The sequence below is a fragment of the Leptosomus discolor genome, unplaced genomic scaffold, assembly GCF_034619465.1.
Source record: "Leptosomus discolor isolate bLepDis1 unplaced genomic scaffold, bLepDis1.hap2 HAP2_SCAFFOLD_77, whole genome shotgun sequence".
Lineage (NCBI taxonomy): Eukaryota > Metazoa > Chordata > Aves > Leptosomiformes > Leptosomidae > Leptosomus > Leptosomus discolor.
In genome coordinates, this window is record NW_028237906.1 from 63,566 (window position 1) to 89,512 (window position 25,947).

General features: G+C 52.9%; 1 protein-coding gene across 1 annotated transcript in view; it reads right to left on the minus strand.

Moving 5' to 3' along the window:
- Nucleotides 1–18,719: 18,719 nt before the first annotated feature.
- Nucleotides 18,720–25,947, minus strand: part of LOC147412439 (M-phase inducer phosphatase 2-like) — a 110,253-nt gene continuing 103,025 nt past the window's right edge. Inside the window, exons 2-11 of the mRNA XM_086481370.1 lie at nucleotides 22,380–22,421; nucleotides 21,252–21,386; nucleotides 21,026–21,100; nucleotides 20,594–20,773; nucleotides 20,372–20,467; nucleotides 19,987–20,049; nucleotides 19,787–19,885; nucleotides 19,344–19,477; nucleotides 19,125–19,236; nucleotides 18,720–18,860 (exon numbers count right to left, since the gene is read on the minus strand). Of these exons, the coding sequence (XP_086337496.1) occupies nucleotides 18,720–18,860; nucleotides 19,125–19,236; nucleotides 19,344–19,477; nucleotides 19,787–19,885; nucleotides 19,987–20,049; nucleotides 20,372–20,467; nucleotides 20,594–20,773; nucleotides 21,026–21,100; nucleotides 21,252–21,386; nucleotides 22,380–22,421 (1,077 nt within the window). The remainder of the gene's footprint in view (nucleotides 18,861–19,124; nucleotides 19,237–19,343; nucleotides 19,478–19,786; nucleotides 19,886–19,986; nucleotides 20,050–20,371; nucleotides 20,468–20,593; nucleotides 20,774–21,025; nucleotides 21,101–21,251; nucleotides 21,387–22,379; nucleotides 22,422–25,947) is intronic.

Below are 25,947 nucleotides of genomic sequence, written 5' to 3' on the forward strand. Positions count from 1 at the left end.
TCCCCCAACATGACACAGCGGTTAGGAACACCTCACGTGAATCAAAGAGCCTGACAATTGTTGGATATTGCCCTGTCCAATCTCTGCTTGAAACAGTAAACCACTGCATGCCCGCATAGGAACTAACCATCTAACAAAACTGACCAAAATGTGTTAACCTTCCGGAATTCTAAGAATTCCTGGAATCAAGCTAGGATTGTAAGAATTCATCTCACCTACTAATTCCAGGAATCCTAAAACCGGTTACAAGCGACGGACAGTAGCTTATTTAAGGTGGAAGACAAGTAGCCAAACGTTAAAAGGTTTGTTCAGAGTTTTATTTAAACAGACCTTATTTCTAAACTTACCCACTGCAGATAGAAATCACTCGAACTATTAATGTGAGAAACTACGACTGAGACTTCTCTCTCCTGTGGAATCCTAGGTGGGCTATACTGCAGGATGGTACTTCCTAACTGACGGGGAAGCTGTGCTCTAAACCTGAGGTAAATAAAATACAACTTGGAATAAATTCTCTCAAAATTAACTGAGAAGGAACCCTTTTCTATTCAAATGTCAAGCTGCCCGTTAAAAAAGTGCAAAATGATCTTATCAAAATAACTCGATTCGTGTTTGTATGAATAGCTTGACCTTCCCTTCCTGCAGCTGATGCAGCCAATTCTCTCTCATGCTTGTCCCATCACAAACAGAGCACACGAACGACACATGGCAGCTGGCTCCTCAAGACATTTTGTTATTTGGGATGCCCTAGCGCACATTTAAATTGTTAAAAGAAAGACAGTAAAAGGCTAGAATCCACTACCTTGCCAGAACCTTTGCCTTTTCCTCACTTAGGAGGAAAGGCAATTACCCGAGGAACACAGAGGCTGTAAAAAATGACCTCCTGCTGCTCTCATACGTCACACTTAGATGACGTGACTGCTGAAACAATAAACATCTCTATTACTTGTACTATGAACGTGTAGATGCGGTGCTTAGGGACATGGCTCAGCAGCAAACTTGGCAGTGTTACTTTTACGGTTGGACCCGATGATTTTAAAGGTCTTTTCCAACCTCACCGATCCTAGGGAACAATCACAGGATCGTATCGTTAAACACCAGCCACAGCTGAAAAGCACAGCACAGAAAAATCTCTTCAGCGACACGGGGAAACAGTTGGGTGAAGCACAAGTAAAACCGAGATGTCAGAACTGAAACACTAACTGGATGACCTGGAATGCCAACTGCAATACCAGTATCTGCAGCTTTGCTTTGTTTCATCACACTCTTAGACACCCACTAGCACACGCAGATTTTTTTTTTCATTTTAAAATTTAATTTCCAATAAATATTTAACCATTAGAAGAACAGGTAAGTTACTGTACCTAGCCTCTTCATTAAAAAACAACAATACTTACTGCCCTGTTGTTCCCCATCCAATCATGCCCAAGTTTTTAAAAACAGATGTCACCTCATTGGTGTTCAGGAAGAACCTCGAGAGAAGAGAAGAAACGTTACAGAAGGTGATGTGAACACCTCATCACTCTGACAGTTTGCCATAGACCGTATTTTTCACCACAATATTCATCGAGGGACAAAGTAAGAGATTAATCACCTACTCCAGTTCCATTCCTCCCCTCCTATTAAGAACCGATTTGGTTGCTCATCTACCTTCACATTCAGACTTAAAAACTCTCTTGCCTTTTGCTTTCTCTCTCTCTCACGCGCAGAGTACTCCAAAATTCACTCGCTGAGTTTTCACCCCTACACCCAGTTCAATTCAACAGATCATTCTGCATGGAGAAAAGGAATTCCCCAACAGTCCTGAAGAACACCACCATAACTGAAGTCCAAAATCTACCTTCTCTTTGTTCTGCTTATCGCTACGCTCACGAACAGCCGCTTCTTTCACCGATGAAAGCCAGCAAAACCCTTTAAGTGCCTTCACAGTCAGACTGACAGAACTGCAAATGTAACTCCACTGAATCAAACCCTCGGCTCCGCTGTCCGGTTACAACAAGCAATTGGTGAAAACTGGAGCGTAAGCAGTACGGAACAGCCCACCTTCTCTTCTCCCCTCACCCCTTCAGGAACGCACCCACCCTTCGCTCTGCAGCACTTCATGTCTACAGAATGGGCCTCAACTCCTGCGCACCTCCTAGTTGTGACTTCTTTCACCTTTGCTGTTATTCGGGAGTGGCACCAGCATGTGAGGCCTCTACCAGATCTCCTTTTTTCCCCCCCTGTTCGAGTTCTTCAAAGGTCTTCCAATGCAAACGAGCTTGATTTTGTCATGTTTTAGCTTTCTTCTAGGTTGGGAGAGGTTGCCATTGTGCATTTCAATAGGCTTCTCCGACATTCTCATTCACCACTGACATTATCTTCAAAACAGCCCCTACCTACTAAGTCACCAAGTTCACTAGAAGATGATTATGAAGACTCCTTTATCCATATTCTAACGACTCAACTGACACAGCACAGGGGGAGTGGTAACCTTCTCAAGCACTGGAGCAGGCTGCCCAGGGAGGTGGCTGAGTCACCAGCCCTGGAGGCATTTGGCTGAGAGAACTGGGGTTGCTCAGCCTGGAGAGGAGAAGAGGCCGGGGAGTCCTTGCAGCCACCTTCCAGTGCTGAAAGGGGCTTATCCGGAAGATGGGGACAGACTTTTTAGCGGGGCCTGTCGCAATAGGACAAGGGGTAACGGTTTTAAACTATAAGAAGGCAGATTCAGACTAGATATGGGGAAGAAATTTTTTACCGTGAGGGTGGTGAAACACTGGCACCGGCTGCCCAGAGAGGTGGCAGAAGCCCCATCCCTGGAGACATCCAAGGTCAGGCTGGATGCGGCTCTGAGCAACCTGATGCAGCTAAAGATGTCCCTGCTCACTGCAGGGGGGCTGGTCTAGATGGCCTCCAATGGTCCCTTCCAACCCAAACCACTGTAGGATTCCACTTGTTTTTCAGCTGAAAAGCACCAAGAGTGGAGACTAACACGAGGGGGCTCCATCTGATGCCTTCGAGTTCAGCTGATGACAAAACCAGGACACAGCGCAGCTCTTTCACCTGCAGCCGCTTCGCGTTTTATCGGCAGAAGGTCCTGGGCAGACCCTCGCCTGCCCACGTCCACCTCCAGGCAGCAGCTCCAAAAGGCCTGAAACTCAGCGGACAGTTGCTCGGGGTTCTGCAGCTCTGGTGTCCTGTTGGTCACTATCAGATCCATCGCCTAGAGAGACAAGAAACACGAGACTCCACCTGTTTCTTTCTTACCCAGAGCTGCTCATAGGGAGCCTGTTTTTTAAGGTCCAGTCTCCAGGGCCAGTTTCTTCCCTGGCAGAGGGTTAGAGATGATTTTTCTATACCTACAAAAAACCTCTGATGCAGCCACAGCTACTCCAACATCAACGTGATCTTGCCTTGACAACTGATTGCAGTGGCTGACCTCATTAGTAGGAACTACATCAGCAAAAGCACATTTTGCTTCTCCATGCATCGACACCAGCTGTACTGGCTATTTTAAAGAGTGAATTCCGGCCAGCTGTATTATTTCAAAGGATGATTACATAAAATGCATCCCTGCAGTGCTCACTGCTCCCTAAAGTACAGCTTCATTAAAACAAACCTAGTCCAGATTTTTGCTCTGTTCTAGATAGAAATGGTAAATGGATGAAATAAAAACTAGATCCATCAGCTTATTCCTTGGATAAACAGAAGCATTTGGAACCTCATTTCCAACACAGACACGTAAGCTGTATGCACAATTTTATTAGGAAGAAAAAACACTATTGGGCAGACAGGAGCCACCTGCAACTATGTCAGCAGTCTCCAAATTCCAGATCAGCAAGTCTTCCTGACAGACCTCAGGCCAAGGAATTAGAACAGAATTTTGCAAAACATGGGGCGAGCATTATCCGGGGCAGTTCACTTGGAACCAAGGTCTCACATGCTGAGAAGCTGGACAGATGAGTTCATTCTGCTTTTGTAAGACGTTCTTTAGAAACGCAAGACAAACGTTTTGAACTGTTTGCACCTAAACTTGCAGAATATGTCCCAAATATACAGCAATAATAATGGAAATAGGCCTAGGAGTCTTCCATACAAATGTCCGCCATGACAAGAACAGCTCTGCGCTACTGGCGTTTAAAGAGACGGTGGCCAAAGGGACTTTGCTCTTATCCTCTTAAAGGTAGAGGAAAAATTCCAGGCCTAAAAAGGCAAATGAACTATCCTAGAGGAAAAACAATAAAAGGAAGTTTCTCTACTTTTCCCACAACAGAAGTGTCACAAAATCAGTCCTGTCCCGTCCCTCTGCAGCTGCCCTCAGGCACCGGGCACAGCGGTGAGCCGGAGGGCCTGTCCTCACTGCGGTTAAATGGTGCTGCCCCAGGGACGTCCCTTCTCCTGCGGTAAAGGAACACAGCACCCATGCCAGCCTTGGGAATTTTATTCCGGCTCCATTCACCTGGCTGTGAAACAGGAGTGCCAGGACAAAGGGAGCTCTTTCAGCTGCTCCTTTCTTCACAGAACTCCAATCAGCAGAGTCATCTGTAGCTGGGTACTGCACCTTTTAAACAGTTCTACGACCACAGAAAAAGATCTAGGGGAAGCTGAAGCACCTTCTTGCCGTGTCTCTTTTGCTTTCCTGTGATCCAGCTGGCAGAGAAAAGCAAGTACAGTACAAAGGAAAGAAGTGTTTGCAGTAGCTGCAAAGGGGCAATAAGCTCATGGATTTCTTTAACGTACCCAGAAAGAAGAATGGATTTGGCATACAGCTGCAGTCTGTGAAAATGAGACCCTAAAGTTATCCAGGGCACCCAGATACATGACAGAAGAACATATGGATGATTTAGAAGCCTGAAACTGTAGAAGATCCACAGCATTTGGAAAATATGCTATAGGTTTGAAGAAAATTGATGCAGTGTGGTTAATAAGGAAAAAGCAAACAGAAATGCCTGGGATTTGGTTTGTTGGGTTTTCTTAAAACTGAAACTGGGGAGGTCTGACCGGCATTTCAAAGGATATTTATCGCACCAGTATTTGTCCCTCAGGCCCCAGGCATACGCCTGGTGGAAGGAAATCCCAGTGAGAGAAAACAAACACCGTCACAGAAATATCCAGGCCACTCTTGGCTGGAAAATGGTTCATTCCTGTGAGTTCCGCATCGGCTGGGAAGAACGTGAGCAACAGGGGATGTGTTTGCTCTGCACATGGAAAACAACAAATGCATCGACATTAAGCCTGGTTTTAACTCTACGATTAATGATCCTTTAATGCCCTTATAGTATATTTCGGTATTTCAATCCATGTCGGTAATGGAAGCTGCTGCGTGCCTTGCACTATTAAAACAAGCATTCAGAAAAATGTGAAAGAGCATCCTTTGGTTTCCAGGCTTCGCAGAACTCCCTGGATGGGGTCTAAATGTGACTATTAAACCCAACAGCTACTGTGTGCCATCAGCTAAAAACCTGACCTGCAAACACAGGCCTTGCTTATCAGCTCTCCTGTCTGGATGCAGCTGAGAGCTCTCACTGCACTCTGTGATTCCACACACAACAGCAGAAGGATCCTGTCCCTGTTGGGGATGATTCACCTTCATAAAAACCAGCTGGGAACTGGGGAACTTCAGGCGGTCCATCACAAGCTGTTCACTGTTCCCAGCTCAGGGGCAACAGCCTCTGCCCAAGACTCCAGGAAGTGAACACAGACGGGACCAACTCCAGGTGCCTGATTTTAACCTCCTGCAGGTTGACTCAGACACCTGAAGATGCCTTGAAGCTCCAAGTGCTCAAGCTGATCTCAACTCCCGCAGCAGACGAGGCATGTATGAAGAAAAAGAGCATCTCAAATAATCTGGGCAAGGGCAGGAATCGCTGAATGTGAATTTGATCAGAGATAAGAAATCCAGTTCCCTTCCTCACAGTCGACCTGAAGCTTCTCGAGGAGCCCTAATTAACAGTTGAGGTTAATGAAGCTTGGAATTTTCAGCCTGCAAACCAGGGACACAGGCCTACTGCCACCCTGCCAGCTGTGCTGCACTCAGCTGACTCAGCATCAGGCTGAACCCAAACCTCTTTACTTCTTCTCCCCCCTCAGGAGGTGGCACAGTGCACACCGCTCCTCCTGTGTGCACTCGAACCAACAACCCCGGGCACCTACCAAACCAAAACAAGCCTTCCAAGAAAACTCAGGAATCTTTGTTCAAGCAGAGCGGAGGACTGACACTGGTGTAGTTGTTGTATTCCTTTCTTAAGTAGCCTGCCTGGGGGTATGTCCTGACCCTTCTGCTGTTTCTTCTCTCAGCCTGCAGCACACAGTCTGGGTGCCATAGACCAGAGAGAGCACAGCCTTATTGCTATGGGAAAAGCTACACGTCATGCTCTATTTCAATTCCAGCCTTAACACAAACGATCTATCTATACACATGGTCACAATTCATTTCCTCATACATTCCTGCATCCCTATCAGGAATTAACTGTGCAGCACCTAACTTTGTTCCAGCTACCAGTCATGAGGTTTTATCTTGGTATACACGCCTTCACTATCACACACTCATTTGGGATAAGAGCTGGTCATTTTATTTTAAGGAATGAGGATGAAACGGAAAACCTCAAAACATTAAAAATACATTTGTTTACTCCAAGTTTCTGTGCTAAAACCCATTTTTAGAAAGTCATTTGCTAATGAGTAATTATGGCATTTCTACAAGCAGCCACACTGCTTACCTGAAAGGCTCAGGTGAGCCATCGGCACTGATCCGAGTTTGAAAAGACTTCTCTGCCTGCAGACACAGCTGGAATGCTTTTCAGAAAAAGTCGCCAACTGGAGAAACTTGCCGCTGAAAAATCGCTGTCACTCAGAGATACAGCTCAAAGAGATTTCAAAAAGCATACAAGGTATTTCAAGCCCAGTTGAAGGCAGAGATGGCACATCTCTGACCTGGCTACAAGTCACATCTCTTTGGAAGTCTTCCCCTTGACGTCACCAAAGCTACAGGAGATGCTGCTGTGCTGCAGTGACAGCTTTAGAAGCGGGCCATGGGGGAACTGGTTCCAGCTGATGCGGCTGGGGTTTTGCCTCACGGGGGATTAACGGGATAGATTTGAAAGACACTGGTATCTGATTTTATGTACACCCTACCCTGAGAGGATCTTCATCAATAAAAGGAGGCTGTCCTTCCGCCATCTCTATTGCCACGACCCCAAGGGACCAGATGTCCACCTTGGGGCCGTAGGCTTCTTTCGTCACCACTTCTAGTGCCAGCCAGTATGGAGACCCGACCACTGTGCTCCGTCGACTCTGCTCAGGGCTGAGCCGAGCACAGACGCCAAAATCAGCTGCGGAGGAAAACAAGTGGTGTTAAAGGCAGCTCGAATTAGGAAAGCGAGCAAAAGAAATCCCCACTCTATGCCCGAGAACACGGTGTGGAATCTATCTGGAAAAGCGGCCGTGCTCTGTTTGCTCAGTGCTGTAGCCACAGAAATATTGTTGAATTGGCCACTTCAAACCCACCCCTCAAGTTCCCTGCAGTGGCTTTTGTTGACTTGAACCGTTAGACTGTAACTCCCTCCCTCTGGGAGGGCCACACACAAACCCAAGACACTCTTCACACCTTTCTCCTTTCTGTGCCTCTCTGTAGGTTGGAACTGTGCTCGGAGCTGGCAGCAGTGGTCAGCGCACTGCCACAGGAATCCCTTCTGGGGAACTGGCTGTCAGTCAAAAGCAGCCCCATGCCACAGTCTGGGAAGGCTGTGCCTGACCAAGAATACCTACCCAATTTGACAGTCCCATCCACTGCAAGCAGAATGTTGTCGCTTTTGATGTCCCTGTGAATCACTTGCTTTGAATGAAGGAAATCCAGGGCTTGCAGGCACTGATAGGTAAAAAGGAAACATGAGGGTAAAAATTAATGACCAGATTTCATCACTCAAGAATGAAACGCCTCTAAAACATTGAATTTCCAGATGAATTGCGAGCAATGCCTGAATATTGCACTGTCAAGAGGAATAGCTTGCTGCTTCAACACTATTAAAGTAACAACTTTCCAAACGAAGGCATATCAGGTTTGGGAAGAGAAATGTCCATTACTGTCACAGACTAGCCCCTGAAAGCACAGGCAGGATGGCTGCTGCCGCAATCAGTGTGCTATCTCCATCCATATGACAAAGTATTGTTTGCCAGAAATGAGAAAGTCCCTTCCTTCTGTGTGAAGTAGATCACTGTTGGGTGGGAGGTTGCAGGACAAAGACTTTATTGTCAGGCTCTACAGCAGATTTGGAAATAGCACCTTAGTCATTTTTCAGGAGCAAACACCATTTTGGGTGGAATGCTATCCTTTTAAGCTGAGACTCTGACAAATGAGTCTCTCCTTTGCCTTGCTGTTCTTTTAAAATTCTGCCACCAGCATGTTTGCTTTTACAGGCAAGGAATGCAGTACAGACATGCTCCAGGCACGTGTTTAAAGAGGAAAAGTTGAGAAGAGTCAAACTAAAAAAAAAAAAAGTAAAAAAATGTAATGCAATAACGGTGTTTAATAGTGTAATCACAGAGTACAGAAAGTGCAGTGACACTGTCAGGCAGTTCACTTAAGGTGCCCTTTCTTCTCCATATCATAAAGCAAGGCAGAAACAAAGCTCTCAAGATGAAATCCCTCCTGTTCTTGCCACCTGTTCACCAGCACCATCCCATCCAAGGAAGAGGAAGCACACGCGGGATCCCTCACCTCCCTACAGACAGCTGCCATCTGCCCTTCCTCCATACAAAACTGGGTAACATCTTCGGTTAAAGCACCTCCGGCCATGTATTCCATCACCACCCGGAGCTCATCACCGACCAGGTAGCTGAAAGAAGAAAACAAGGGCACTGAGATGAACAGGCACAGCTAAATTACCTCATGGAAAAGACAGCTGGTGATAGGGGGCCACATAGAAAATATATTTTATAACCCAAGATATATCGAAAATATTAATAGGGAGCTACATAGGAAAACAAAGCTAAAACTATTAAAACTTGCATCCCAGACCTAACATGCATGCAAGTAGGCAATTAGTCACTAACCCCTGCAAACTGCTCAAGAAAGAAGCTGATAAGGGAAACAGAAAGGACAGAAACAAGGACCTAATTCATGGCTCAAAGGCGTCAAAGGCAGGAGGAGCTAAGAGCTAAGGAGGGCTCGCTAACATCCATCTCTAACCAAGAACAAAAAGGAGATAGCCAGATGTGCACACAGGGACAGACCAGGCTGAAACCAGTCTGGGACTGCAAGCTCAGCCAAATTAGAGCTTCCAGGGGAGAGGGGAGGAGTACAGAGCGAGGAAGAACTACGGCCTTCATCCCTGAAGACCCCTGCCCAGGACCACCAAGAGGAACTGCGCAAGCGCCCCGAGGAGGAGCCCGAGGCAGAGATTATGGAAATGACAAGTGACAGGAAGGAATGGCCTTTTTGGGGACAGGTCATGAATATGTCTAGGCGTTTCGAAATAGGTGATGTTTTAACTGGATAAATACTGGAGAAGCGGCCACAGTGGGGATGCACGTTTGTGGTGGAGCGATCCCCCGTGCATCTGTGCACAATAAACACACCTACTGTGTAACCTTTCGGGTTGTAAAGTCTTTTCCCTACGTCAGTTTTGGCGAGCCAGCCAGAAGGCTCTCTGCTCGGCTGTGGGATCGCCTGGGGAGCGGACGCCCCTGGGCGCACCCCAAGCACTTTCCTCGGAGGAGCCTCCGCTGCCAGCCGCTCACCGCGGGAGCAGACAACAACCTCCTGAAGCCGCGGATCAAACGGTATGTTTTGTGAGAGGGGCCTGTAAGTCGTACGCGTGGCCGGGGCAGCTGGTAAATCGAGCAGAGACATCTGGCGTGCAGCATAGTCCCCGTATGGGAGGAGGGTACCCTGCATGGTAACAGGGGGATTTGCTGACTGATAGGGCGGCCGCTAGCGATCTTGGCAGTAGATCGAGCAAATCCGAGGTTGCCGCTGCATCCCAACATCGGGAGCCAGGACGGACCTGCTAATGACTGGTATATAAGAAGCAGGAGAAGGGTAAGTGGGCCTCTCACGATCATGTCATCTTTCCAATATTTGCAGCTGCTTAGAAGGGTGTTCACTGGGAAGGCTAAATAACTAAACTTAAACCCCACAATCTTGCCAGGGGATGTTGGTCATGACTCTTGTCCAGGGAAGTCGGTTTGCCCGTGCCCTGGATGAGTAGGTGGACTCCATCACCTGGCAACAAAAGGGGAGGTAATTGTATGATTTGCCTGGGGATCAACATGAGTCGTTTGTGAATGGCTTTATATGTTAGTTGAAGCTTCCTGCAATTACAATTCCTGTCGTTACTATCAAAACTGTCCGGACATTCTGAGTGTATGCGTGAGTGAGACGTACGAAGTGAGTGAGGAGCTTTATTCGCGGTTCCGAGCTGGGGCGACTGAGGCGGCCGGAGAAGAGCGAAGCAAGTGTAATAACTTGAAGTATGAATAAGGAGTGCCGTGCCCATCCTTGATACGTCTGTGTAACACGTGGATATTGATAAGTAGTAATGTTGGTCCGTGGAAAGTAGAGTTGTGCGGAGAAGGAAGGAAAAGATAAGCGAAGGGTTCGGGTTTGAAAAACAAAAGATGGGGGGAGGAAAGAGTAAACCTCATGAAAAATCCCCTTTAGGATGTGTTCTGACACATTGGAAAGACAGAGCAGGACAAGGGGGCACAGAAAAGAAGAAAGAGTTAATTAAGTATTGCAATCAATGGTGGCCGCTTTATAAGCTGGAAGATGGGGCAAAATGGCCTAAGGAAGGCGGCACGTTAGACTATAACACGCTCTTACAGTTAATGTTGTTTCTGAGGAGAGAAGGGAAATGGGATGAAGTAACATACGCTGATATGTTCTTTGTTCTCCGGGACAATCCTGAGTGGCAAAGGGACTGTGGATTAGTACCCCCACGAGAACCCATTGTCCTTGCATTAGAAAAAGAAAACAAAAACAACAACAAAAATAAATTAAAAGGTGCTGTTCGGCTTGTAGCATTGGCCAAAGGTGTACAGAGAGAAGTCAAACTAACCGTGGATCAGAACAAGATCTAAGTGATCTATTTAGGCCCCCTCAGCAGCCACAAGGGCGAGATGAGGACTTAGAAAGGGTCCGTACCCCTCCACATCCTCCCTCCTCCCCACCAGATAGCCCGATATCTTCCCGAACCCAGGGAAGGCAGATAGCAGAAACAGTTCTCCAAGCTCCTCTCCAGGACGCAGTTGGACCGGATGGAGAAACAGGAAAAGTCAAAATACCATTCTCTGGTAACGAGCTGAAGGAATGGAAAGATGCTGCCCGAAAATATCGCAGTGACCCAGTAGGCGTTACTCAAACTCTCCAGTTTATAATAAAACAGTACAGCCCCGATTGGAATGACATGTAACTGTTATTGGACTGCTTAACCGAAACAGAAACACAGTTGGTTATAAAAACTGCCGGGGATTTGGCAAAAGAATATTATGAGATAAAAAGGGGTGATGTTAAAGAATACTTCCCCTTGCAGGACCCAAACTGGGACCCTAATCGATCAGCTGATGTGGATACATTACGAGCATACCAAGGATGGGTAGTGAAAGGAATGGAGAAGGCAATTCCAAAACCTATAAATCGAGCAGTGCTATATGCAGTGAAACAAGGTCCCCCTGAGTCCCCTTCCAAATTTCTCGATAGACTAAGGGACACGATGTGTTGTCATACACCACTGGACCCCGGGTCAGCAGTGGGAATACAACATCTGGTATCCCTATTTCTAGGACAATCTCAGAATGATATCAGATGTAAATGACAAAAATTACGTCCACCAAATCGTCGAAACTTGGAAGTGTTATTGGAAGAGGCTTGGAGGGTGTTTAGCAACAGAGAGGACAATTATAAGCAGAGTCTAGGCAAATTGGTGGCAGTAGTTGGAGAAGAGAGAGAATGGAAACCTAAATCCAGGATGAGACGTGGACCGGCGCCCCTGAGCAGGGATCAATGTGCTATATGTAAAAAAACGGGTCTCTGGAAAAGGGAATGTCTGGAGCGACAGCGTCAGGGGAACAATAGGTGGCGGGATAACCCAAGAAAAATGATCGCACATGTAATGGACTGATTAGAAGATCCATTGATTACAACGAAATGAGGAGAAAAACAACAACAACAAAAAAATGGAGTTTCTAGTTGATACGGGGGCAACATACTCAGTTTTGAATCAAGCTTTAATGCCTTTAGGAAATGACTATGTCATGGTAAAGGGAGCAACTGGCCAGAGTGAAAAAGCTTGTTTTTTGGAACCATTAAAATATAAACTGGTCAAGCAGGTAGGCATCCATAAATTTTTGTCTATGCCAAATTCACCGAATTCCCTGTTGGGAAAAGACCTATTGGAACAGCTGGAGGCCACGATAAAATTCAAAAAGGGTGAGATTACTCTGGAGGTAAATGATGATCAATATGTACAAATAATGAGCTTGTCTTTGGTGAATATTCCCATAGAAGGACAAATCGACGAGGAGATCATTAATCAGGTCTGCCCCGGGGTTTGGGTGACTGATGCCCCAGGACGTGCCAAGAATGCCCAACCAATAATAAGAAATTTGAAGGATGGACAGAGAGCGGTAAGAATCAAACAATACCCACTAAAGAAAGAAGACAGGGAAAGGATTCAACCGAAAATAGAGCGATTCCTAGAATTGGGCTTATTGAGGGAATGTGAATTGGAGTTCAATACCCCCATTCTCCCGGTCCGAAAACCAGATGGGTCCTATCGAATAGTCCAAGATCTGAGGGCCATTAACAAAATAACAGAGGTTCTATACCCCGGGGTTGCCAATCCACATACCTTGCTAATCACCTTAACCCCTGATTTAATTTGGTTTACAGTTTATAGAAGTAAAAGATGCCTTCTTTTGCCTCCTTCTCCATGAAGCCAGTCAGAAAAGTTTTGCATTCAAGTGGGAAAACCCTAAGAGCGGTCGGAAGACCCAGCTCACGAGGACGGTGTTGCCACAAGGTTTCAAGAACAGCCCTACCATCTTTGGGAACCAACTAGCGAAAGATTTGGGATTATGGGAACCACCATCGGAAGAAGGAAAAATACTACAATACGTGGAGAACATCCTCATTGCAACTAAAACCAGAGAAGCCTGTGTCACCTGGACTGTAAGTTTATTAACTTTTCTTGGGCTTCAGGGGTACTGAGTGTCCCAAACAAGGCACAAGTGACTTTGCAGCAGGTTACATACTTAGGGTATGAGATCAGTGCAGGGCAACGGTCCCTGGGGCAAGCCAGGAAAGAAGCCGTATGCCAGACCCCTCGGCCACAGACTGTAAAAGAACTGCGGACCTTCCTGGGAATGACGGCGTGGTGCCGGCTCTGGATACATGACTATGGCCTGCTGGCCAAACCACTGTATTCCCTGATAAAATCCAGTCAAAGTCACCTCCAATGGGATGCTGAGTCAGATCGGGCATTCCATCAGCTGAAGAAGGCCCTGATGTCAGCACCTGCACTGGGACTCCCTGATGTGAGTAGACCATTTCTCCTGTTTTCCCATGAAAAGCAGGGAATAGCGTTAGGAGTACTGGCACAAGACCTGGGACCATACAGACGAGCTGTGGCGTACTTCTCCAAACAACTGGACGCTGCTGCCAAAGGGTGGCCTGGCTGCCTAAGGGCGGTAGCAGCAGTCATCCTGAATGTCCAGGAACCTCAGAAGTCTACCCTGGGTCAGAAAATGACTGGTTTCCTATCTCACACAGTGTCTACAGTCCTTGAAGTGAAAGGGGGACATTGGCTCTCCCCACAGAGATTCCTGAAATATCAAGCTATCATGGTCGAGCAGGATGATGTTGAGATTGTGACCACTAACATTGTCAACCCAGCTTCATTTCTTAGTGGGAAGTCTGGAGAACCAGTGGACCACGACTGCCTCGAGACGATTGAGGCCACGTACTCTAGCCGCATGGACCTAAAGGATACCCCCATGGATGGGGCAGAGCACTGGTTCACAGATGGGAGCGGCTATATCCTGGGCGGAAAAACGACATTCTGGGTACGCCATCACCACTGCTGAAAAGGTAATAGAATCTGGACCACTACCGGCTGACACTTCAGCGCAAAAGGCCGAGATCGTAGCCCTCCCTCGGGCCCTGGAGAGGGCCGAAGGAAAGGCTGTGAATATTTGGACTGATTCTAAATACGCCTTTGGAGTGGTAGATGCCCACGGAGCAATTTGGAAGGAGCGAGGACTGTTGAACTCCCAAGGAAAGACTATCAAGCACGCAAAGGAAATTTTAAGACTTTTGAATGCAATCCAACTTCCTGAAAAAGTGGCAATTATGCACATCAGGGCACACCAGAAAGTGAGCACTGAATTGGAAAGAGGAAACGAACTGGCGGACAGAGAGGCAAAACAGGCAGCTAAAGAAATGGTAAAGGTAGAGGGAGCACTAGTCCCAGACGGACAGATAACCCTAGAAGGTAAGCCAGAATACACTAAGGAGGATCGAAAGTTAATCACAGCTTTGGAAGGAACATACAATTAGGACGGGTGGGCCATAACATCACATGGGAAACTCATAGTCCCCTCTTATACGGTTTGGCCATTGGTCCGGGAGGAACACAAGAAGGGACACTGGGGGGCGGAGGCATTACACAAATACCTTATCAGACACGGGACAGCTCGATATTTATACACCACTGTCAGACAAGTGACTCAGCAATGTGACCTTTGCCTCCAGACTAATCCAAAAATTGTCCCCAAACCAGAAATGGGCCAAATTGGGAAAGGGAATTGTCCGGGACAACATTGGCAAATTGATTTTGCGGAACTTCCTAGAAAAGGGGGGTATAAATACTTGCTTGTACCAACTGACACCTTTTCAGGCTGGCCAGAAGCCTTCCCATGCAGAACAGCCAAAGCTCGAGAGGTGACCAAGGTGTTGCTACAAGAAATCATACCCAGGTTTGGAGTCCCAGCGGTGATGTCCTCAGATAGAGGGCCGCACTTCATCTCCAAAGTTGTGCCAAAAATAAACCACCATCTAGGGACAGACTGGCAACTACACACTCCATACCGGCCACAATCCAGTGGCCAGGTGGAGAAAATGAATCACTTGATTAAACAACAGATTGTTAAATTAGGACAAGAAACCAATTGGGCCTGGCCACAATCTCTACCCCTAGCAATGCTACGGATACGAACTAGACCCCGAGCTAAAGAAGGGCTAAGCCCATTTGAAATCCTATATGGGCGACCCTATGGGGTACAAAAGGGAACCTCTTCACAAATTGGTGAAGAATTGATGACTTCCTATATGGTGCCATTAGGGAAACAGCTTCGTAAATTTGAAAAACAGGTGTTTGGAACCCGATGCAGGGGTTTGGATGGGTCAGTGCATAACATAGAACCTGGAGACTAGGTGTATGTTAAGTCTCTTACAGAGAAAACTGTGGAGCCACAGTGGGAAGGACCATACCAAGTGCTTCTTACCTCTTTCACGGCAATCAAGATCAGGGAACAAAGCGCCTGGATTCACCACTCCTGAGTGAAGAAAGCTCCTAAAACTCCTTGGAAAGTAACACAGGGTGAGGATGAACTGAAACTAAAGCTTTGCCGAGCGAAATGAGTATATTGCACCCAGAAGTGTTTAGTAACTCGGCCTGCCAAGATTTAGTCAGGAAAATTGTTGTATTTGTAGTTATCGTAACCCAAGGGTCGAACAGTAACACCCCAGAATGGCCATGGACCCAAGCTCATATTGAATATACTGGGGATATGGGATCGCTCTCTGATAGAAAAAGCTTAAGCCTTGCCACCGTGGTTATGCATAAAAATGAAGTGTAGCCCAAAAATTATTGGAGCACAGACCTTCAGAGAATGATGCCTCAACTGCAGGGAATGCTGGGTCAAAACATAAGCGTAGGATGCCGAGGAATTAACGGAACTTCCTACAAAAGGGCAAACCAGATAGGGGTATCCAATATAATAACAAACACAACAAATAGAAAGCCTTGCAGTATCCTGGATTGTTGGCATAATTTTACTCTAACACAACCTGTCTTTGTAACCTGGGTCTGGGCACCTGGTGAAATAGGATTACCATTGAAATCTTGTTGTCTATGCAGGAAAAGGTTGTGCTTGTTTAAGAACAACATGTCGCTTTGTGTCTGTAGAAGGAGTAGAAATAGACACCAGGAATCACTCGAACTTCTGTATTTGTAATTTTACCACCATCACAGGATGTGACTTTAGCTACTTTGCTCCTGTGGTTTCTCATCAAATCCTGAGATCAAACTATACACTGATTTCTGAACTAGAACCCACACCTACAGGGATGGATTTAGCAGTGACAAAAAGGTTGTTGAAACACCCAGACTTAATGCAGATATTAGAGGAAGCCAAGAATAACGGACAGGAAACTCTAATAACTGTTCATCATGAGGCAAATGAGATAAGTAGGGTCTTGAAAAGGGTCAAAAAGGACGGAGAACACAAATGGTGGGATACACTTTTTGGGTGGTCACCTTCAGACACCGGACTTTTTCAACGTCCTAATGCATCCAATAGTAGCGTTGTTGATAGCTACCGCTATTTTATTATTTCTAGTAGGGACCCTATATATGTGGGTTTGGCGTATAGTTAGAAGAATAACTTCAATGTACGAAGCATTATACCAACCAGAATAGCCAAGTAAAAGAATTCACTTAACTCAATAGAAAAGGGGGGAATTGGTAGGGGGACATATAGAAAATATATTTTATAACCCAAGATATATCGAAAATATTAATAGGGAGCTACATAGAAAAAAGCTAAACCTATTAAAACTTGCTTCCCAGAACTAACATGCATGCAAGTAGACAATTAGTCACTACCCCCGCAAATTGCTTGAGAAAGAAGCTGATAAGGGAAACAGAAAAGACAGAAACAAGGACCTAATTCATGGCTCAAAGGCGTCAAAGGCAGGAGGAGCTAAGGGCTAAGGAGGGCTCGCTAACATCCATCTCTAACCAAGAACAAAGAGGAGACAGCCAGATGTGCACACAGGGACAGACCAGGCTGAAACCAGTCTGGGACTGCAAGCTCAGCCAAATTAGAGATTCCAGGGGAGAGGGGAGGAGACCAGAGCGAGGAAGACCTACGGCCTTCATCCCTGAAGACCCCTGCCCAGGACCACCAGGAGGAACTGCGCAAGCGCCCCGAGGAGGAGCCCGAGGCGGAGATTATGGAAATGACAAGTGACAGGAAGGAATGGCCTTTTTGGGGACAGGTCATGAATATGTCTAGGCGTTTCAAAATAGGTGATGTTTTAACTGGGTAAATACTGGAGAAGCGGCCACGGTGGGGATGCACGTTTGTGGTGGAGCGATCCCCCGTGCATCTGCGCGCAATAAACACACCTACTGTGTAACCTTTCGGGTTGTAAAGTCTTTTCCGCACGTCAGGGTGTCACAGGCCTGGGGGACACAGGATCACCCCGGGGGTGGGGGGGTGGTGGTGGTGTGTGTGACAGGGCCTGGGGACACAGGATCACCCTGGGGGGGGGCAGCAGGTGGCAGGGCGAGCATGAGGGGCACAACAACCAAGCTGGGGGTGCCCCCCCACCACACACCACTGTCCCAGTTGTGGGACCCCACGGTCACCCCACCATCCCCACCCCTCCTCCTGCCCCACACACAGCCCTGAGGGGGTTGGTCTAGCTGTGACCCCAGCCCCACAGGGCAGCCATCACCCCTTTAAACAGCTCTCCCGTTCCTTAAAGCGCCCCAACCCCACCCTCAAAGCAGGGGGGGGACCCCCGACCCCCCTCAGATTCGCAGCGCAGTCACAGACCAGAGCCAAGGCTTTCCCTCCTCACAAAGTTATTAAACAGAAATGTTAAAAAAAACCAATAAAAACAAACAAGACATGGGGGCACAGGGGCCATTCCCCCCTCCCCAGCATGTGGTGCTTTGGCAGCAGCCACTCTGGGGTGGGGGTGAAGCCCCTCCCGCCCCCCCAAAGTTAACCAACAATGTGGCAAAACACCACAACAACAAGGAACTCCCCAAATAGTCAGTGAGCAGTACAAGGGGCACCCCCCAGCCCCACCCCCTGCAGCACCCCCTGGCAGCAAAGGAGGTTTAAGTGCTTTTCTATAAGAGTTCTGCCAATAAAGCTTTGCTGACGGGGGGTCGCAGCCCTTATGGACGGGGTGGTGGTGGTGATGTGTGTGTGACAGGGCCTGGGGACACAGGATCACCCTTGGGGGGGGGGGGGGGGGGGGGGTGATGTGCTGCAGTCCCGTGGCTTGCCCAAAGCTGGCAAAGCCACCCCCCACCCAGCCCAGGGTGCAAGGGGAAGGGGGGCACTGGCTTGGGGGGCTGCCCCACAGCCCCCGAGCCCCATCCCTGATGCTGGGGAGGGGAGGTAGCCTGACCCCCACTCCCAGAGGAAGTTTGAACCTGGCAGGGATTGAGCCCCCCTAGGCATTCCCCACTCACATGCTACAGCCCCCAGCCACCATTTGGGGTAAAACCTAAACACCTTTTAGGGTAAAAAAGGGGTAAAACCCCACAACCATGGCCCCCTGCCCCGCGCTGCTGAGGGGGGCGATGCTGGGCAGGGCACCCAGCACAGAGCTGGGAAGGCTGGGGGGGGGGGGGGGCGGGGTGGCGACCAGGTTTTGGGCTGGGCGACGGTGAGCACCGGCAGCCCCGGGTAGGGGGTGGGCAGGGGGCTGCAGGGGTCCCTCAGAAGTTGTTGAGGCGGCTGTAGAGCTCCCGCTTGCTGCGCTCGCCCGCCCCGCTGCGGCTCTTCTGGCGGAACTTGCGCAGGTCCTCCTTGAAGTCCTCGTGGTCCATCGGCCGGTAGTCCTGGGGCTCGCAGTGCATCTGGGCACCCACGGCTCTGTCAGCACCTGCAGGCCCCCCTCCCCACCCCCTGGGGCAAACCCAGCACCCCCCAGGACCCCCAGCACAACCCCCTTCCCCTGGAGGTACCACCCTCATGGAGGATGCTCAGAGCCAGACCCTTTCCCCTCACAGGGCAGGGTTTTGGGGAGCGGAGAGGGTGATTTCCTCCCACCCAGCACTCTCACCCTCCTGCCAGGGACCTCCCCCCCTCCCACAGAGGGGGTGAAAGGTAGGGGGGCTTACCTGGTACTGGGGGAAGAACTCCCGGTACCCCCCCTTCAGGACATAGAGCTCGGGGTAGTGGAGGTGGGGGTACTCGGTACAGGCTCGGTCCTTCTCCCTGATGAACCGGCACCTGCGGGACAGGGGACAGGATTGGCACCCAGATAGGATCCTGCCATGCCCAGGGGGTCCGGCAGAACCCAGCGTCCACCCCACCTCCCCCAACCCCCCCAAACTCACATCCTGGGCCCCCTCTCGGAGGAGAACTCGCAGTGGAAGATGACGATCACCCTCTTGCTGGCGTCGAAGGGCACGATGGGCTTCTTCAGCAGGAACTCCTCCACGTCCTGCTCCAGCGGCAGGTTGACGGCGCCCTGGCGAGGGAGAGGGGCCCCTTTCAGCCCCCCCCTCCTCCCATTTCATCTCGGGGCGGGGGGGGGCCTTCATACCCTGCCCCCCTTCTGCCCCATCTGCTGGGAATGCCTTCACCCCCCTCCTCCTTCCAGCTGGGGCTCAGCACCTCCGGAGGTGCTCAGCACCTTTGGGGAGGCTCTCAACCCCTCCAGGGGGTTCAGCACCTTTGGGGGGGGGGCATCAGCCCCTCTGAGGTTTGACAGGTTTGTGTCTCCCCCACCCATGACCACCCTGTCCCCAGCCCCGAGGGGCGCAGCGGCGGTTCTGACCTTGATGTGGCCTCCCTCGTACTCGTAGGGGTACCTGCAGTCCACGATCACGCAGCTCTCGATGAGGCTGCTGAACTGCCCCGTCAGCACTGCCACCATCTGTGGGGGGAGCCCGTCACCGAGGGGGGGGCGGGGGGGGGCGGGCAGCGAGACAGCCCTGTGGGGGTGTATTTTTGGGGAAGAGGTCACTGCTCCCTTACCATTTCGGGGGAAATGTACTTCAGGTCCGGGTGCTTCCCCTCTACCGTCTGCAGAAGGTAAGGCTGGAGGAGAGGCGGGTGCTGGGTCAGAATCTGTCCCCAGGGAGACGTCCTGGCTGCCACCCGCTCCCCCCAGCCCAGAAGACCCCCCACCTGCGACGTTTGCTCCCTCCCAAGAGGGACGGCGCTGCGGCACTGGAAGAGTAGCGGGTCAGGCTCTTCAGGCTGGAAAGTCTCAGCCCCAAGTCCCCTTGGTCCCAAACAAGGGCCACCAGCTGTATTGGGGCTCTGGCACCAGCGCAGGGCTCCACTGATGGTCCCCCTTTGTTTCAGGAGAGGGGGGCAGGCGGCACCCCCAAGCCTGCAGCACCCCCAGCAGCCCTACCTTGGAGAAGTCCCCGATGAGCTCCCGGTGGTCGTTGGCCAGCAGGTTCTCCATCTCCTCGTGGCAGAAGGACCTGGAGCACAGCAGCCGCGCTTTCTGCGGGGCCATGAACCAGAGACACCCCCCTCGGCGTTAGCGAGGGCGCCGGCAGAGCCGTGGCACCGGGCAGTCCCACCCGGGACGGGCAAGGACGCCTCACCCCGAGGATTCCCCATCACCCACCGGCTCCGCCGCTGCCGCCTCCTCGCCAGGGCTACCGGCCACGCTCCTCCGTCGCTTGGTCTTGACGGGGGTGTCCCGGTCCTGGGGTCGGTCTATCCGCTTCAGGATGGGCCTGATGACGCTGCTGGGCAGCGAGGGCGAGCGGAAGAGCTGCCTGCACTTGCCGCGCTTCACCGGACACTGTGTGGGGAGAGAGCCCGTGTTGGTGCCCAAGGGTCTGGCATTCCCCCCACATACCCCCCCCCCCAGCACCACGAGAACAAAGGCAAAAGGGTCCCTCTCTAGTGGCTACACACCACCCAGGACAAGCCCAAAGCCCTGGGGGGTGTGTGCTGTTCGCCAACCAGTGACCCTCACCCCCAGACCCCACCTTGGAGACCCCAGGAAGGGGGAGCCTGGGGCCCCATCCACCCCCTGAGACACCCAACGTACCGGCTCAGCCTCCTCCTTCCTCACCAGGGGCGCAGTCAGTAGGTTCTCCATCCCCTGTGGCCTGTCGGTATCGCTCTTCTCGGGGGGCACCTGGGGGGGCCACAGGGGAGAGACAGAGAAGAGCATGAAGGGAACGAGTCCCACTGCTGCTTCGCACCCCCCTGGGCAGGGACGGAGCCCCTGCCCAGGGTATATCCAGCTGTCCAGATGGAGGAGCCCTCCCTACCTTCATCTCCTCCTCATCCAGGATCTCCACTAAGCCATCATCTTCCTCTTCAGACATGGAGGAGGTCAAGGAGCACCAGCGCAGGATGATGGGGCTCTCGCCCTGGGCGACGTTTTCCTTCTCGGGGGTGTCGAACTGGGGAGGGGACACGACACAGCCCATGGCTCAGGAGTGGGGCCAGCCCCACACCAGCCCTGTTTGCAGACACAGTGACCCCAATCCCCCCAGCTCCCACACCCACAGGTCTCCAGTGCAAACAGGGTGGCTGGAGCAGCAGGTCCCGGCTCAGCAGCCCCTGCAGCAGGACCACCCACCCCCGGTGCCCCCCTCTCAGCGCCCCCAGCCCCTCTCACCTGCAGGCCGGGTGCAGAGCTGAGTCTCTGGCTGAGGGGGTCCCTCCCCGCAGCCCCATCGCTGGCGGGCAGCCGGCTGTGCTGACTTGGCCTCTGCAGCTTCTTGAAGACAAACCCCTCCTGCAGCAGTGGGGGAGGGGGGGGGTGGGCATGGCATCCCCCTGCCCCTTCCCCGGTCCTGCCTCCCTCTCCCCAGCCTTGCTGCCCCCCCTCACCTTGTCCTCAGGCTTCCTTGGGCCCCTCTGCTCCCTGGCCCCGTGGCTGTTGAACTCCCGGCAGTGGGTGATGTTCTTCAGGACCGGGCTGGCCCCCAGGAGCTGTGGCTGCAGGGCGGGTTGGGAGGGGTGAGAGGTGCTGCACAGCCCCTGCGCTCCCCAGCTCCATCCTCCTCCTTCTCCTCCTCCTCCTCCCAGCTCAGCCAGGGGCACAGCAGGATCCAGCCGCCCTCAGCTCAGCCCTGTAGAGCCCCCGGGACTTACCGGCAGTGAGTGGATCCTCCGGATAAGGAGCTTATTGCTGCAAAAAGAAAAGGATTGAATGAGTGAGAAGATGCCCTGGACCAGCAGCGTCCCACCACCCCCTGCCCCGAAGCTGGCATGGACCCCCTTGTCCCCTGGGTCCCCACAGTGGGGTGAGACCTCCCTGGACAGGACCCCAGGGCAGCAATTCCTCCAGCCACTGAGCAACACCAACAGCTTGATCCAAACCCCAGGGAAGGGCAGACGCACAGCCTGGCTTTCGGGTCTGGGCACCGGGACAGAGCCCCTTCACTTACTCTTTGAGAGCTCTCTTGGTTTCTAGGATCGCTGTCTCGAAGCTGCGGGAAGAGAGGAGCCAGGGTTAGGGGGGATGGCACCCCGTGCCCCAGCCTGAGCAGCCCAGGAGCCCCGGGGATGGGCAGCCGCAGCCCTTACAGGGACCCCACCCCACGCAGCGGTCATCAGCCCCCCCAAGGGGAGAACAGCTGAGTGGCTTTCAGCCCCACAAAGGGTTAAAACCCCATCTGGAAATCACTGGTTTCAGACGGGGGGACCCCAATCTGGGCTGGGGGGTTAAGCAGCACGCTGAGGTGGTCCAGGGCACCCTGCTGACCCCGCTCGGGGCCCAGATGTAGCTGGTGGCAGTGGCGCCCGCTCTCCACCTGTATGTAAATCCGGCAGCGGGGATGCTGTGGATGCTGGCCGTCGGCCATATGGCCATGCAGCTGCACACTGCAACAGGACGAAAGAGGCACTGGCGTGTCCCCTGCAGCCCAGCCCACCCAGCCCCAAGGCTGCCCCAGCATCACCATCTGCCCCCAGTTACTCAGTCACCAACATCTGCCAGAGAGGGGCTCTGCCAACGGCCCTGGGAGTGGGCGAAGCCACCGGCGTGGCACCCAGAGCCCCTCAGCCCCGCAGAGCTCGGCTCTCAGCTGATCCCTGCACCCCAAATCTGCGAGGCCTGGGCAGCAGCACCCCAAGGAGGCTGAGGCGGGGGTGCTGGGAGCCCAGGGAGGTGCTCAGCACCCTCACCCCGCTGCGTGGTGAGGCAGCGAGCCGTCTGCCGGCCGTCCCTGCCAGAGGAGGACTTGGCACGGCAGCACCGCAGAGGCTTCTTGCCTGCACCCACTGCCAGACCCCTGCCTGCAGCAGGGCTGGGCCGAGCACCAGCACCGACAGCCCCACTAGAGGTGGTTTCTCACACCACCCCCCACCAAAAATCAATTTTGGGGTGGAGGGCACAGCTGGAAGCACAGCCCCCCAGCAAGGCTGGGACAGGTTGAGCGTGGGCACTGCAGGCAGCCTGGGGAGGGTGAGCAGGGGGGACACAGTGGGCAAGGGTGGAGACCTCCCGGAGTGGGGGGACGCGGGGCGAGGGACACTCACACTTCCTCCAGTGCCGCGGGGTCCTCCTGCGTGGGGGAGTCCAGCCCCACTCCTGCGGGAACAAGGGGCAGGGGTAGCATCGGGGGGGGCGGGTGGGAGGCACGCCGTGCCCCCGGGACCCTGCTCCAGCACAGGTCCCCCCCCGCTCCTGTGGGGCGCTGGCAGGGTGCAGGGGAGCCCCCCCACCCCAGCTATGTTCCCTTCTAGTGCTGGGGAGGGGGCCACAGGGTGGGATCTGCTGTGTGCTCAGGCGGGACCCTCACCCAAAGCTTCTCCCGTCCCCCAGCATGGCTAAGGGACGACCCTGGGACCACCCATCCTGGCCAACATGTCCCACATCACCCTGCCCAAGGACCCCCACTGGGGTGGTCCACAGCCGAGCCCCCCCCCGGGGTGCAGGCCTGGGCGGGTGGGGGGGCTCCCACCCATCATCCAGCACAGGGAAGGAAGCGCTGGGGAGGAAATCCCCGTTTAAAATCCCAGTCTGACTCAGAGCATGGCCAGGAGCTGAGACAGAGCGGGGGCCCCGGCTCCCACGTGCACCCCCAGAAAGACCCTTCCCCACCCTCAAACCCCTCCCCTGCCTTCCCAGACCCCCCCCCTGCATGCAGTGACCCCCTGCCCAACGCCCACCCCCCCGGCACAGCTCCCCCTGCACACCCCCAGCCCCGGGGAGGAGGGGGGTCGGGGCAGGGGCGGGTGTGGCAACAGCACCCATCGCTCACCCGCGTCCGAGGACTCGGAGGAGACGGAGCTGCGGGGGGAGCCCAAGGCTGCCGACCCCCGGCACGGGCTGGCCCGGCGCCTCTGCAAGGACAGCCCCGCCACCCGCCGCTTCGGGGTGTCCCAGTGGCTGCGGGCAGGGCGGGGCCGGCGATCAGCCCGTGGGGACCCACCGGTACCCCTCGGGGTGCCCCCCTCGGGTGGGGCGGTGGGTGGTGTCCCCCCCCTCCGCGCTCAGCACTGCCCTGAGCCGGCAGCATTCACGCGTGGGGGGGAGGGGGGTGCGGTGCGGGGCAGCCCCCCCGTCTCCACTCACCTTCCCAGTCCCACCAGCTTGTCCATATCCAGCGTCAGCGGGGTGACCGGCGACATGCCCGCTCGCCTCCTGGCCACTCCGGCTAGCCCACGGCCACCGGGGCCGCCCTGCGCCGCCATGGCGAGTGCAGGAAAGGAAGGGAGGCGTTAATGACACCCGTTGGAGCGACCGTTCCCGGCCCCGGCGGAGCGGAGCGGGGCCGCGCCGATGCTCCGCCGTCCGGTGCGCGAGGGGGGGGGCGCGCGCCCGCGGCCGCCCCTATTTATATTCGAAAACTACCAGGGGAGCGGCGCGGCGGGAGCCAATGGGGAGGGGCGGGGGGCGGGGCCACGGCCGGGTCGGGGGCGCGCGGGCAGGGGAGCGGAGCCCGGGGGTGCGGGCAAAGCACGGGGGGAGGGGCCAGCAGGGGTGCAGGGGCAGGGCTGGAGGGGCTCAGGGGGCATCGCCCAAAATGGGGGGGGGGCATGGCTGGGTGGGGGGACATGGCTGGGGAGCACAGGAGAGCTCGGCCCAAAGTGGGTGAGGGGCATGGGGGGGGCACGGCTGAGGGGGTAAATGGAAATGGAGGGGTGCGTAGTTGGGGTCTTGGGGGGCATACGGCTGGGGGGGCACGGAATGGTGCGTGGGTGGGGAGACATCACTGGGGGGCTGCACGTCGGGCGTGCGGCTGGGCAGGATGAGGGGTGGGTGTCTGTCAGTGATTGTGCAGCCCAGGGGGGAGCCCAGTGTTCGGACACTGCCCCCACCCCCAGCCACACGCCCCCAGCCATGTGGAAGTCTTTGCAGTAAAGATCTCCTGGCAATCCGAAAGCCCATCCGCTGTTCGCACCAGGGGGGAAAGCGCTGAACCCCTGCCAAATCTGCTGGGGCTGCTGACACCCACCTCTTGTCCTGTGGTGATGTCGAGTGCTGTATAGACAGTTCCAGACGCCCTAGAAACAAAAGAGCAGCAGAGACATGAGAAGTGGTTTAGACCCTGGAAGTGAAAGCCCTGACAGGAGCTCTCTGCTGCCTGTAGTGTTTCAAAAACACCTTGGTTCCTCCACTCCTTCAGCCAGCAGCGCACAGCGCAGCAGCCCAGAAGCCCCCTGCCATGCAGGCTATCCAAGTGAAAACTTAGGTCCAAGAGGAAGAAAAAGGGCTGGTGCAAATCTCCAGAGTTCATACTAAATTCTTTCAGTCCAAAACTGAAGGGCAGGGTGCCTACAGAGACTGGAAAATAATAGATTTCATTCTTTTCCCCTTTTCTCCAGTTTTGCTCTGTTGGGGTTTAGTTTTTTCCTTTTCCTTTTTTTTTTTTTTTTTTTTTTCTTGCGGGGGTGTGTGTGGTTTTTTTCCAGAGAATGTAACACACGCACAGTCTAGCTGTGCCTTCTTAGACCTCTTCTTTGGATCTATCTGCAAAACTCCGGCAACACCATGCAGTCATTCTGAGA